Source organism: Sceloporus occidentalis, unplaced genomic scaffold, assembly GCF_023333645.1.
Source record: "Sceloporus occidentalis isolate IW3139 unplaced genomic scaffold, rSceOcc1.0.p SCAF_7, whole genome shotgun sequence".
NCBI classification, from domain to species: Eukaryota; Metazoa; Chordata; class Lepidosauria; order Squamata; family Phrynosomatidae; genus Sceloporus; species Sceloporus occidentalis.
Window position 1 is genome coordinate 44,822,822 of NW_028316987.1, and position 14,660 is coordinate 44,837,481.

Genomic DNA, 14,660 nt, shown 5'->3' on the forward strand with positions numbered 1-14,660 from the left:
ACAAAGTTTTTAGGCCCTCCTTGGCCTTTTTCCTGGGCCCAAGAAAGGCCTTTTTTTGACAACAGAAAGTGTATGTTCTTGTTAAGTTCATGCTTCAATAAAGCATTCTCCAGGGTCTAAAGTGGTCCAGCTTCCCCCTTTCCTGAGCTTGGAGAAGTTCTTTTTTGGATTATAGCTTCTAGAACCCACCAGCCATGATGACCCTCTTACCAATTTCTGTTATAAATGCATGTATTGATAAATATACCTGTGCACTGCTTCAAAAGTCAAAGTACTGTATTTAACTGCATGGACTCTTTTGATCTTATAAGTGGTTTTATCTGTTCTTTCTCAACTCACTGTTACAGAATCTTTAGAATTTTTTTGTTTTGTTTTATAATCATTGTTACTGGCCACTTCATGTGCTATATGCAGAAAGGCAGGATATAATCATACATGTAAAAATATGCAAATAAGTGTTTTTGCAAATAGTGTTAATTTAACTGTAAAGCAGATTGTTTTAATCTCTCACCCCATATTTTGGGTTTCCCCTCCCCATTTCCATCAGTGAAGAGAGAGTGACTTGGCGGAGTGCAGATGAACTCCCCTGGTTGTTCCAGCAACATGGTGACAAACCGAAATTACACAAGTGCCTGCTGAATCTCTTTGTATCTCAAAACCTGTATAAAAGGTAAGGAGTTGGCACTTTGGATCTTCTTCTTCTTCTTCTTCTTCTTCTTCTTCTTCTTCTTCTTCTTCTTCTTCTTCTTCGCAGGTTCTTGTTGCAAAGGCTTTGTTTTCTGAATGAGCACACAATTTTAGAAGCTCAAAACTTTTGTATTCCAGAACCAAATAAAGAATAATACAGGTATTTAATCATGTACTTCAGGTGTTCACAGAAATGAGTAGAATGCTTCTATACAGTGACAGAGATTTTGGAGGTTGACTTCTCAGTCTGTGTAACTCAGGTGTTCAGTCTCATTCATCCTGAATTTTGGCTCATGCACAGAAATTAGCATCTAAGGTATCATCAGAAGAGAGAGAAAGAGAGGTCTGTGTGGACTTTAGTCAATCTTAGGCCAGGGCAGGAGTGGGTAGTCAAAGATCTCCTCTTGTGTGTCTTGGAGTGAGTAACTGGGTTTCATAGCAAGTGAAGGGCTCTTCTAAAGATTATGCTATGAATGGGGCAGAACTGTTGGGAGGACTTGCCTTTGTGTGGGGTTACATGGGATTGAAGGTGTGGGTGGAACTGATGCTACTAGTCTTTCAGTCTTTAGTTAAGATAAGTGAGCTGTAGCATTTAGTGTCAGACTAGAACTGGAGTAGTCACGGGTTTAAATCTCCACTCAGTCATGGTGAATTTCACTTGTGTGAGCTTGAACCTGCCACCATCTCTGTGGCTTGCTCAAATTGCTTTTTTGAACTGCAATTCCCAGAATGCTTGCAATCAAGCTGGTTGGTGGGGGGGGGGGGCGGGCGGTTCTGGCATTTCTATATATCTATAATTTTAAATATCCACAATACAAGACAGTTCTTATATGATTTCAGGACTCATTGAGCCCTGAGAAGAAAGGAGAACCCAGAGAGCTCCAACAGAATTTTAAAAAGATCAGTTCATAAACACAGTGGGAGAAGAGAGATGTGGGTATTCTGGCTTGTTGGTTTGTTTTAGATCCTTGTGGGGCACTCATGGATGCTTAAATTACTGTTGTAGTTAGTGAGTTGTTTCCCCCACCAGGCTTCTTATCTAGTCAGGAATTCCATGCAGCTTTTGGTTTTTGTGTTAAAAACTTCTTCCAAGCTCAGTGTTGAAATCAAGTGGGCTGGTGAACAAAGGACCTTTTGCCCTGTTCTGTTCCTTTGCTTGGGAGACAGTGCTTTAGCTTGTCTGTTTTTTAACTAGCTGGGAGCCTGCATTCCTGTACTGGCTACGGAGGAGAAAATGTTGCTTTTCCTCACAAATAGTGAGGAAATATGTTGTTGTGTGCCTTCAAGTAGTTTCCAACGTACGGTGAATCTAGGAAGAACTTATCATGGGGTTTTCCTGGCAAGATTTGTTCAGAGAGAATTTGCCTTTTACTTTCTCAGAGGTTGTGTGCCTAAGGTCATCCAGTGGGTTTTCTTGGCTGAGTAGTGATTTGAACTCTTATATTCAGGGTCATAGTCCAATGTTCAATCCACTATGCCATGCAGGCTCTCAGCAGGGAAATACAGGCTTCTAGAAAGAAAGAAAGAAAGAAAGAAAGAAAGAAAGAAGCACATTGGTCATGTTTGTGGTCTTACTTACAAATGCAGATGGACCATCCTGGAAATAAAAATGCTTGCTGTTGTTTTTATTTATTAGAATTTGTCCCTTTGAACCTCTGTCCATTGTATTTATTGCACACAGGGGACATTTTGCAGAACTACTGAGCTATTGGCAACTTCTTGGCAAAGATAAGAACTCCATGGCAGCAGAATATTTCAGCTCTCTGAAGCTCTATGAAAAAAGCTGTGATGGAGAGGAAAGCATGATTTTATTGGCTGATCTCTATGAGACTCTGGGGCGATTTCTTAAAGATCTAGGTCTTCTCAGTCAGGTGAGTGCATCTCTATGGCCTGTGTACATATCCTGTTTCACATGTGTGGATTCTTGCAGAGAAAGTGATTCCTTGAGAATTTATTTTATTTTAAACACTGGGAAACAAAACAAGCTACTCACCTTTATGGCTGTAGAGATCAATTTGTAAAAGTGTGTAATCTACACAGAGGCCTAAGAGTGCTTGATTCCTTCCATTTCCCATCAGATATCTTCATTTATTAACAAAGTTTCTATGCTGCCTTGTAACTTGAAGCACTCTGAGTGGATTACAAAAAAATAAGTATTCAAAACAAAATAAATGTGGAATGAAGTACACCGGGCAGTAACAGCTGCCCTATTGGTGGAAGGTAAATCTGATCTGTGTTTCATGTGTTTTAAAGAGTCTATCCAAGGTTCTCAACATATTTTGGGAGGTAGAACAAAGAAGCTCGACTAGGCTGCTCTAAAGTCTAGACTAAAGCCCAGAGAAGATTCACTGTCGCACTGACATGAATTGGTTGCAAACCTTCTGGATGGTGTCATTTTAGTGTTCCCACCAAGGAACCCAGAAAATCAACAGAATTTAGTAACAGAATCAATTTGAATGCAACAACAGAAAACTATGGGGCATTACAGTACAGACGGGCAATTTGTGCCATCCTGCCAGTGAACTAGGACTAGATGAGGCTGGGCATTTACATGCCCAGAAGCCCTAATCTACTGGCATGCCACCATCATGATTATGTGAGTGTGGTGCAGCGCCCAAACGGTGCTGGCTGGAAAGGGCGTGGTCACGGTGCACAAGCACGCCAATCACACCCTTTCCAGGAAGCTGCTTTTAGTGGCAACGATCTGGGCCAAACAAGGGTGGCATTTCACCGCCCATCTGTCAAGCCCATAATTGCATAATAACCACAGATTTTAAAGACTGGTTGGCTTAGACTATTTGAGTTACTTAAAAGGCTTGAGTGAAGGTGTTGTTATGATGGTATTGTAGCAAGGAGCTACCTTATGTTGTGTTTGTCAGGGCACAATAATAATAATAATAATAATAATAATAATAATAATGATAAGCTTTATTTGTATACCGCTTTTTCATGGACAATCAAAGCAGTTTCCAATATCAGATTAACAATACATAACACATCATGACTCTGCTTCTCTCCCCTCAAGATGGTGGTCGGGAGGAGGACTCTTCTTCTTGGCAGGCAGAGACCTGTTGTTTCTTGCCTGCTTCTCTCCCATCAAGATGGTGGTTGGGAGGAGGGCTCTTCTTCTTGGCAGGCAGAGGCCTGTTGTTTCTTGCCTGCTTGAACCCTGCACCCTGGTCTAGAAAATGACATGGATGTGGCCACCAGAGGAACTGGGACAAAGTTAACACGATTACTACAGTTCAAGTGGAAGGCTGCATAAGTCATCATTTGTTGAGCTGTGCATCATGGGAAGGCTCCTGCAACATGCACTGGGGATGAAACCAGCCAGGTTTCAGTAGTGCAAGTCATGGCTGTCACATGACCCCAAGGGGACCACCTATATAAGGGAGAGGGACAAAATCTCTGTTGTTGGTTGTTGTTGGTTGGCAGCTGTCTGGTACTCTGTATATCTTTGTATATACTCTGGAACAAAGATTAAAACCCTCGTTGAGTGAATCTCACTGTCCTGCAATTCATTCTTCAAGAGAAGCAGCAGTCTGCATGGGAGGATTTTTCCTGTGCAGCTAGGAGCCATACTTTTCACAGAGACCATCTGCTAGGCGTTTCTGCCTCCGTGCATCAACTACATGTGTGTATATTAGACTCCACATGTCTGCATACCCCAACAGTGTTGGGGAAGGAACGTCTGGACCATACAGGGTCCAGGTTGTCATCTGTGTCCTGCCAAAGTCCTCCCAAGGTTCTCCTTATTTCTGATCCTTGATTAGAGATAGTGAAGGCTCCTCAGTGGGTGCTTCCAGGAACTGACTAGATCCAGTTGGAGACTCAGCTGCACCCTGAAATTAGTGACGGACCTTCACCTTTATTTACTATATGGAGAAAAGAGAAGGAAGAAAAGTCTGGGTCTCAAATGGTGGATGAAAAAGATTTGCCCAGTTCTTTGCCCAGGAAACAACAGATCACAAGGGGCTGCTGAGAGGAAGGTTTACCCTCAAAGTTCTGTGCCACAGTTAAACAAAGTCAAACCAACAGCTTCCCCACCCAACCCCAATATATTCTTTTCAGTTCTTCCCATGCCCTGCTCTCTATCAGTGCTAGTCAAAGTGATAGTCTGTGGACTGGTACCAGTCCATCAACCACTGGTCTAGAAAATGACATGTGCATGGAGAATGTACAGAAAAGAAAGGAACAATCATACCCAATAGGGTACCTGACCCTGACACACACACAAGACATTACTAGTCTGCCTCATCAGGGAGCTTTCACACTACACAATTATAATGCTATAATTCTGTGTTAACTGCCATGTTTCCATCCATCCTTTGTAATCCTGTGATTTGCACTTTATGGGAGGGGTATTTAGAATTCTCAGCCAAAGAGCTCTAGTGACTAATTAAAATGGAGACCCCAGGATTCTGTAGGACACATGTTTATTTAAGGTTTTATATAGAGTTTTAAATACATTTTAAATTTTAATATGTGATGTTTTTAACTTTTTAAAATTATGTAATTTTTAAATTTTGTATCTACATTTTAATGCTTGTATTGTTTTTAATAAGTAAAATAATAATAATAATAGTAATAATAATAATAAAATAGCCATAGCAGTTAAAATCAAATTGTAGCACTTTAATTATGTAGTGGAGAAAGGGCCCCAAATAGTTAAAGAAGCACTGTTTTAATAAATCTTTTCTGATTTTCGCTTCTCACTTTTAATTTCTTGATAGGCTATTGCTCCTCTGCAGCGCTCCCTGGAGATTCGAGAGACTGCTCTTGATCCAGACCATCCCAGAGTAGCCCAGTCACTCCATCAGTTAGCAGGGGTTTACATGCAGTGGAAGAAGTTTGGCAATGCTGAGCAGTTGTACAAGCAGGCACTTGAAATATCTGAAAGTGCTTTTGGAACTGAACATCTCAGGGTTGCACGTGAACTGGATGCACTTGCAACGCTATACCAGAAGCAGAACAAGTAAGGAAACCCTGCTTCTGACTCCTTTAAATCAAGTATTTTGTTTTGGAGCAGTAATAGAATTTCATGACAATTAGAATGGAAAAACTGTGGGGCAAAGGATTTAGGTTTGTAGACACTGGGTAGGCAGATTGGGAAAAGGATTGTTGTAGATTTGAGACTGGTTTGGGGAAGGAGAGTTTTCTGGATACTTTGAGAAAGCTCAGAAGGGTTTATACGGGAATCCAGAAATATTTTGTATATGCAATACAAGTGTTCATAATAATTTTAAATATGTCCTGAGGCTTTGGAAATATTAGGGAGGAGTATGATAGGAAGCTGATAGGAAGGAAAACTGATAGCAGTAATGTGCCAGGGCAAGGGAACTTTTAAAATAAAACATTTGGTTTTCATTTGGTTTCTTGAATACTTGCATCTACCGAAGCATGTAAATGTCTACATGATGTAGAATTACACCTTTGTGCCACCGTGCTAAAGAAGCCACATATTATTTGGGCACATCTCTATCAGGTTTCTAATAAGAGCACAATAAAAGCAGACATTTGGAAAAATGTATGTCTGAATGTAAATATATCCAGGATAGTAGTGATATTTCTCTGTGTAGTGATAAATGGGCATGATCTCTCACATTTTCCATCCATCATTCAGTGACAACAATTTTTCATAAATTTTCCCTAAACCTAGATCTCCCAGTAACATGGTGGTATAGAAAGTGTATATGTCTCTGATAAAAGCTTCGTTGATCTCCTAGTCATGTCATTTATTGACTTTATTTCTGTTCATTTTAGATATGAACAAGCTGAACATCTAAGGAAAAAATCATTTAGAATTCAGCAAAAAGCTGCAAGGAGGAAAGGCAGCCTGGTAAATACACATAACTTCATTTTGTGGCTCATACTCTTTTGCCTACATTTTTAACAAGCCACAGCAAAAACTGTTACTTTGAAATGTGTCATTTATGGTACAGAATATGGAAGAAACATGTCCAGTAATTTAATCATTCTAATCATTGTAGATTCAGTCACTTTATAGATTTAGGAATTACAGTATTTTGATTTCACTTGTTAATGTGGTTTGTGGTTGTTAGAATATTTAGTTGAATATTTAGTTAAAAATAGGTTTCAGTTCAAGTAGAGAAGATACAATACAGGCAGTTGGGGCAGGAACTGGAAACCTGGTGAAACCTACATGATTGTGCCTTCACCAGATCATTTTATATGATTCATTACTAAGAAAAATTGAGTTGGGGTATTCTGCTACTGAGCTTATAATTAAATCCTGATTTTCCCTGCTCAAAGTACAGCTCCCTTTCCCCTTTTTCTGAAAAAAGTAGTAGTTTATTAAAGAAGTACAAATATTTCCCTAATTATTCTGAGGAACTAGCTTTGAGTTGAGTTGAGTTGTACTCAGTGAGCACAAATATAGTGCCACTCCTTGGCACATTGTGGGGAAAATCTGATGGCCCCTACATCAGGTCACTTAAGAAGCACTGTTAGAGATACTTGGCACTTGGTCATGAAGGAAATAAGGCACTGGAGAAATAGAACTGGTAGATTTTGTCTCTCTTCCCCCACCCTACCACTCCACAACCATAGAAAAGGTTCAACTACTAGTTTAGTATTTGGAAGCGGAATGGGTTTAATCCTGAGAACAAATTTCATGACTCGATGAGAAGATTCCCGCTAGAAGCAACTAGAGTTTTATAAGGTAATGTGGAGGCTGGCCCTAAACAAATTACTATCCCTCCTTATTTTGAGCAAAAATGATACTTTGGTCTTGCCCACAGTATGTGATTTCTCACTTAAAAATACCAAATATTAGAATGTCAAGGCAATATATTTCTCATTGTCCTGTTTTAGTATGGATTTGCACTTCTTCGCCAACGAACTTTGCAGCTGGAGGAGTTGACTTTGGGTAAAGATACATCTGATAATGCTCGAACACTTAATGAGCTGGGAGTTCTCTACTATCTGCAAAACAATCTTGAGTGAGTAGTGATTAATGGCCATCTACTTAGATTACCTTCAGTTAAGACATCAGCAACACCATAAAACTCTTTACTCCCATGTAGAAGTGGAAGCTTCAAATAGTTCTTTTGTATATATGTACATTCAGACAAACACACACAACATTGTGTCTCAGTGCTGTGCTTCATGCAGAGGCTGTTATTTTTTAAGACAATAGCTAAATAGACTTAGTTATAACGTATAAGTATTTTCCTATGTGTACAAGCTGTCTGTATTTGGAAAAACACAAGTTGGCATAAGTTACAAAAGAGCACATGACAAACTAGTACTGAAGCATAATTTTACATCCAACTTTAAAAGCCAGTAACATGGATAGTGTAGTGCTTAAGCATGGTATGAGACAAGGATCTATTGAGCTCATCTTGAGAGTTCCCTAAATTTCACAGTATATACCTACTTATCTCCCTCCCTCCCTCCTAAGTAGATTTGGCACTGCTCTGCATCTTGGTGAATGGCTATTACTGTGGGCACAAGTATATAGCAAAGTGTAAACATACACTGAATATAGGGTAAACTTCCTTGCAGGACAGCAGAGCTTTTTCTGAAACGCTCCCTGGAAATGAGAGAACGAGTTCTTGGGCCTGACCACCCAGACTGTGCCCAGTCTTTGAACAACCTAGCAGCACTGAATAATGAGAAGAAGAATTATGACAAGGCAGAGGAGCTGTATGAAAGGGCACTGAACATCAGGAAGAGAGCATTAGCACCTGACCACCCTTCTTTAGCTTACACTGTGAAACACCTGGCTGTGCTCTACAAGAAGTTGGTAAGAATTGGTGCACTTGTCTGGGTGAATTTTGTATTCATCATTTTAAGTATAGAATAACATCCCTAGTATAATCCTTCTGTAAACTGTATAGCTGGCCAGATGCCTTTAGGATGATTTGTGACACCATGGTAGAAATAACGACAGGAGTGCAAAGGGCTGGTTCCAGAATAAACAACAACAAATGCCAAATTAAAACTCCACTTCCATGTACCAGGCCAAGATGATTACTTATTATAGTTTTAATTTGCCCACAACAATTAAAACAACCTTTGGGGAAATTACAAAAAATGGAAATAGATTGTAACAAAAGAACTCTGGACAAATTACAAAAATCAAAGAGAATATTACAAAAACTAAACGGAACATATGTGTTCTACACGAGGGATAGCAGGAAACCATTTAGAACAGAGACAGGTCCTTGACATTCCGCCCAAACAGCAGAAGCATAATAACTTATGCTTATATATAAATATATTTAATTTTGAAAGTATTAATCAAGTTGTAGCATCCAGTTTTTCTTAAACTAGATTGATTTTTAAACAAGCCCAACTGTTTATAAGTGTTCTGAAATGCTTAAAAAAAGGCTTGTAGAAGTGTTTCAAGCATGTTTCATTTGTTTCCCAGGGAAAGCTTGACAAAGCTGTGCCCCTGTATGAGTTGGCTGTTGAAATCAGACAGAAATCCTTTGGTCCAAAGCATCCGAGTGTGGCTACTGCTTTGGTAAACCTGGCAGTTCTTTGCTGTCAAATGGTACGTTTCCTCTGTTTCTTCCTGTTACACTTTTTACACTTGGTGTCTTGTGTGGGTGCTGTCCACAGTCCATGCTGTTTAAAGGGGGGTATTTGTGCCCTCTAGATGCTTTTTTGACTTACACCTCCCATCAGGCCTGACCAGCATAGCCACTGAGGGGTCATGAGACCTGCAGCTTCAAAAAACATCTATAGGGCTAAAGTTGGCCATTTCTCTCATATTTAATATAGAATATTTTGAAGTACAATGCATGAAACTGAAAGTGAAAATGTTATAACTCCAGCAGGTGAGGATGAAACTTTGTATTTGATCTAGACTTAGTCGTAAGCTCACTGAAATCAGTGGGGCATGTTAGTCATAACTACCTTAAGACTCGTTGGAGATTATCTCATAGGGGAAAAAAAGGGAAGAAAAAGGCATATTCCCAGAATGATTGCATGATTGTGCATCACATTTTCAGACAATGCTGAACTCAAGCGGGACTTCTTCCAGGAAGAAATAACCATTAAATGGGAATAAACTATTCATGGGACATCTTGTAAATAAGCTTCCCAGTACCGCAGTTGAAGCCTGATTGCAAGGATGCAAAAGTCAATCACACTTAAACCATTGGGGAAGCAGTCCAGGTGTTTTAAAGGGGCAGCACCAGCCGGGGATCTTTATATTTTAAAGGAGTGGCCCGGGATCGTTTATTTTTAAAGCAGCTGTGGGCAGCAGCCAGGGACATTTAAAATTTAAAGGGCTCCAGAAAGCAGCCTGGGAAATTTAAAATTTAAACAAAGCATGTGTGCAAAGATCAATTTCAGTGTAATATTGAATCATTATCTGATATATGCAGAAAGCAGTTGTGCAATTCTATGAGCTTTGGCTATTGTTTCTGCATGAGAGTGCGACTGTGAAAATACTGAGGGCTATAGCGCCATTATTTCTTTATTTTTATGCTGCCGTTCTCTTAAAAAATGGACCCAAAGTGGCTCACAATATAAAAGCAACCATTAGCCACACCCCCAATAGCTTGGTAGCAAAATCTACCCCTAGATGTGCTTCCAGTTCATTATTCTTCTCTTTTCACTACCAGGATTATTGCTGCATTGGCCCTGGTGTGATAATCTCCATTTTTTCCTTACTCTGTGTATGACTTAAGCCTAGATCCAAGACATTGCTTTTAACATTGACAGGGCTGGAAATGTTTGTTTTAAAATTAACCGGAAGCACATGTAGGGGTAGATTTTGGTAACACCGAGCTATTGGGGGTGTGGCTCCTGGTTGCTTTTCTCAACCCTCCAGTGAGAGTCTTTGCTTTCTAGCAAATAACTAGTTTCTTCCCTTAGGCTCAGAGTCTTAAAATGGATTTGAATTGCTGGAAAAAAGGGAAAATGTTGTCAACAAGTTTTTTTCTGGTTGTCTTTTATGCTCCATCTCTAGAAAAAACACTCTGAAGCCTTGCCTCTTTATGAAAGGGCTCTGAAAATTTATGAAGACAGCTTTGGGCATATGCATCCTCGGGTAGGAGAAACCTTAAAGAATTTGGCTGTGCTGAGGTAACTTTTATTCAGAGAATTGATCCAATTGTTTATCTAATCCAAATGCTGCTTAATCTTCCACTTGCTCATAGGTTGCTCTTTTCACTTCAGCCAACAGAGCAAATGAGATTGCGCATTCCTTTTTGCCTGTGAGCCTGTAATTTCCATTAGAGTGAACGTGAGATGCTTTGCAGAATGTTCCTCCACCAGAACTCTTGCACCCATGTAAAAATAATCCCTTGTCATACTGAAGAGAGTCAATCCACTTTATACAGCATCCACCACAAATTCAGGGTTTTAAAAATGTAATAAACTGGTATAAGGACATTCTTCATATATTTGCTGATTTGGGGGAGCTTTTTAATGTAGTTCCTAGAAAGTTAAGAGAAATTATATTCTATCATTTTTCAATTCCAGAACATTTACAGAATGGCAATACAGTGGGCCCTGTGAAGGAGCTGCTAGGGCAGCTTGATTCTACCTGTAGCAATTTTATCCCTGTTTCTGTGTTGCCCCTGCCACTGCTCCCTATGTCAATTATTCCAGATATCAGGTTCGGTGCCCTAGGAACTAAATACCATTCTTGTAGCAATGTGGATTTTATTGTGGGGACTATTTATTGCACTGTGTTAGTGGTACTGCTTTAGTCTTTTAAAGCATTTTAATTAAACTCCCCCCCCCCCTTTAAGCTATGAAGGAGGAGATTTTGAAAAGGCTGCTGAGCTCTATAAGAGAGCCATGGAAATCAAAGATGCAGAGACTTCGTTGATGGGTGGAAAGGCAGCTTCCCGTCACTCATCAAGTGGAGATACGCTGAGTTTGAAAAGTGTTTTACCTCCCAATGCGCTCCTGCAGCATGCACGAAGGCGATGCACAGTGGAACACAGAGGCCAAGAAGCAATGGTCTATCCAGCACCAGTGGAATCAAAACTTTCTTCCCTTCTTCCTCCAGCTGCAGCACTCCATGACTGCAAAAAGACACTCCAAATGAGTGGATGGGAGGAGTGATTACTAGTATTGGCAATGGGATCCAGTTGAAGTACAGCATTGGATCATGCCTTGAAAGTACAGCAACATATTCTTCAAAACTCTGTAATAAAGTTTCAAAATAATAAGGATTTAAGAGGTGGTGAAAGGTGGACACCCTATTGAAAAAGAAATAGATGGTGGTGGGCCAGAACATGTGTCTAGAACAGTGTTACCTGGACACACATTGAACTGTTTTCAGTATTGCTAAATATTGTGTGGCTCTTCCAGACAGTTTTAAAAGTTGTGTTGCGTATGACACATAAAACCTGAATATATGGTGGCTTGTGTCCTGTTGATTTCAAGATCTGAGCTCTTAGGTACTTGTTTACTGACTTCTATGCATTAGACTATGTGGCCTTATCTAAATATCATTAAGGTTAATCTGTATTTGCACTGTAAGATAATTATATTCTACCTCTTTCAGAAGTATTTGGAATTAGTAGAGCTGTTTGTATGTACATCATATTTGATAACCATGTATCCCAAAAGATTTAAGTATGATGACCATGGACTTTTAGGAATATTTTCATTGTAGGAAGTAGTTCTTCCTACTACTGTAGAGAGCTAGTACAATAATAGTGGTTTGTTAGACTACAGCTCTGGAAAACAGGGTTTAAATCCCAACACAGCCATGGAAACCCATTGGAAGACCTTAGACAAGTCACATTTTCTCAGTCTCAGAAGGCAAATGTAAAACCCGTCTGAACAAATCTTGCCAAGAAAACCCTGTGATAGGTTAGCTTTAGAGTCACCATAAGTTGAAAACAACTTTAAGGCTGACAACAGCACTAGGAAGTAGTTCTAAAGGAAATTGGTAGTAAAGGAAATTGCATTAAGGGTCTTTATACTTAAACAGTAAAAAAACAAAAATGATGTTTCATGTTCATCTGTTCTCAGGTGAACATTTATATGTGCAGGCATTAAGTTCAGAGGCTTTGATCTCAATGAGATTAATACTTTTTTATTACTCTTTTAGTCAAATTTAATTTTATTAACATTTGTGTGGAATAGTAGATAACTGGGAAGATTATAGTGTTTTGAAGAAATATTTCATAAATGGTACTATGAAGCCTGGTGTAATTTTATTTAAAAATGTGGAATGGAAAAACTGCTCTTAGCTACTTTTAGCATGGTATGTGAACTGAAAACTGTTTATTGAAAGTAGAAACTATGGTCCAAAGCACACTGCAGAAATTATCCAGTTTGGGACCGCTTTAACTGCCCTGGCTCAATGCTAAGGGATTCTGGAAATTGTAATTTTGTGAGTCATGTAGCTTGCTCTGTCGGAGAGCTCTGGTGCCACAATAAACTTTAATTCCCAGGATTAACTAGCACTGAGCCAGGGCAGTTAAAGCGGTCCCAAACTAGATTTCTGCTGTGTTTTTTGGACCTGCTTTTTGAAAATAGAAGCAAAAAAATTCAGTGTTTATATGAGACTGAGTCTTATTCCACTAATGATCAGTGTAGCAAGGATGGGCAAAGTATGGACCCCACAAAGTCAGTTTTCTAGCCCTTAATACCATGGTGGCGAACCTATGGCACACGAAGCCATTTTTAAGGGCACAGGGAGGCCAGGGAAGAGGAGTAACAGGTGTACAGTTGTTCCTCCTCTTCCCGACCATCCTGGGCCTTCAACTGTCTCTAGGGAAGTCCCACCCCCCTGGCACTGGGTGACACCTGATGCAGGAACACCTTTGAGTTTGGGCACTCGGTCTCTAAAAGGTTCGCCATCATTGCCTTAATCTTTCTATACTCCCCAAAGTGGCCTTTTTCTACCCTAAAACAGAATTGCAGATCCTGAAAGTTGCTGTGAATAGCAATTTACTTTTTAAATGGGTTACATGACTCTCTCCACTATTTAACATAAGAAGTATCTGGTTTTCAAAATCAGAAATGGATCTCTGACTGCTTCCAGGATTTTCTGGTTTGCTTTTTTACATTTTTTGGTAGTCCATGCGGTCCCCAAATGATCTTGGGGCAGAAAACAGTCATCAACCCTGCAACAATAGTTTAGTGTTATGTCTGTATCAGATGTTATAAACGTTATATTAAACAGGTGAACAATGTATTTTTCCTAATGCCTTTCCATTTAATGCTAATCTCTGAAGTCTTTTATACATACCTCAGCAGCAAATAGCTGGTTTGTTCTGTGTTGACTATTGGTTTTTCTATCAACTATACCATGCCAGTTTTGAGACTTAAAAGCAATATATGCAGTACCCACCAATGTTACTTTTTTGGGAGATATATTAAATACTGAATAAAATATTTCTGAATATATATTTTTTAAAACTTGTTATACAATAATCAAAGGCTGTGGTGACAGGGAAGACTGGATAGGAAAATGGAGAGGATATGAAGAGAAATTAATCATAAAGTATGCTGAACCTCTGAAGGCCTCTTATCTTCCCTTGACTTTTTTTCTTTTGTCCCATCATCCCAGATACTACAGCTGTACTTCACAGTCACTACTATCCCCTTGTTAACTGATACACTTTATGTATGATCCCAGAGCCAGTGCGGGCAAGTGAAACTCAGCAGTGGGACTTTTAATGTGTTGGCCTTGTAAGCTTAATTTGAAATGTTAGGATAGACTACATTTGAACATACAGTTGGTCTTCCGTTCTCACGAAGGATCCATTTCCCCCACAAAATGGAGGCTCACAATTATTCAAGGCCCATAGGCTTGAACAGAGTACGCCCCCGTGCGCCATTGCAAATAGTGGAGGTTGCCCCTACGCACATATTGGGGGCGGCTATACTTCTTTGTGTGTAACATTATGAACCAGCTCAAGTCTTACTACCAGAATTCAAGCTGACAGTATAAATGCAAAATATTCAGTGTAGTCCCATCCTGTTTATTTGCACTTTGGCAAAATGCTGAATAAAGCCATTGCAAG

At 39.6% G+C, this 14,660-nt stretch overlaps 1 protein-coding gene across 1 annotated transcript in view; it reads left to right on the forward strand.

Moving 5' to 3' along the window:
* Window positions 1–12,119, forward strand: part of LOC149309660 (nephrocystin-3-like) — a 38,405-nt gene extending 26,286 nt beyond the window's left edge. The window contains exons 19-27 of the mRNA XM_089532802.1: window positions 548–670; window positions 2,369–2,558; window positions 5,421–5,662; window positions 6,451–6,526; window positions 7,522–7,649; window positions 8,215–8,455; window positions 9,083–9,208; window positions 10,634–10,749; window positions 11,421–12,119. Coding sequence (XP_089388928.1) covers window positions 548–670; window positions 2,369–2,558; window positions 5,421–5,662; window positions 6,451–6,526; window positions 7,522–7,649; window positions 8,215–8,455; window positions 9,083–9,208; window positions 10,634–10,749; window positions 11,421–11,739 — 1,561 coding nt within the window. The 3' untranslated portion in view covers window positions 11,740–12,119. The remainder of the gene's footprint in view (window positions 1–547; window positions 671–2,368; window positions 2,559–5,420; window positions 5,663–6,450; window positions 6,527–7,521; window positions 7,650–8,214; window positions 8,456–9,082; window positions 9,209–10,633; window positions 10,750–11,420) is intronic.
* The last annotated feature ends 2,541 nt before the right edge of the window (window positions 12,120–14,660 follow it).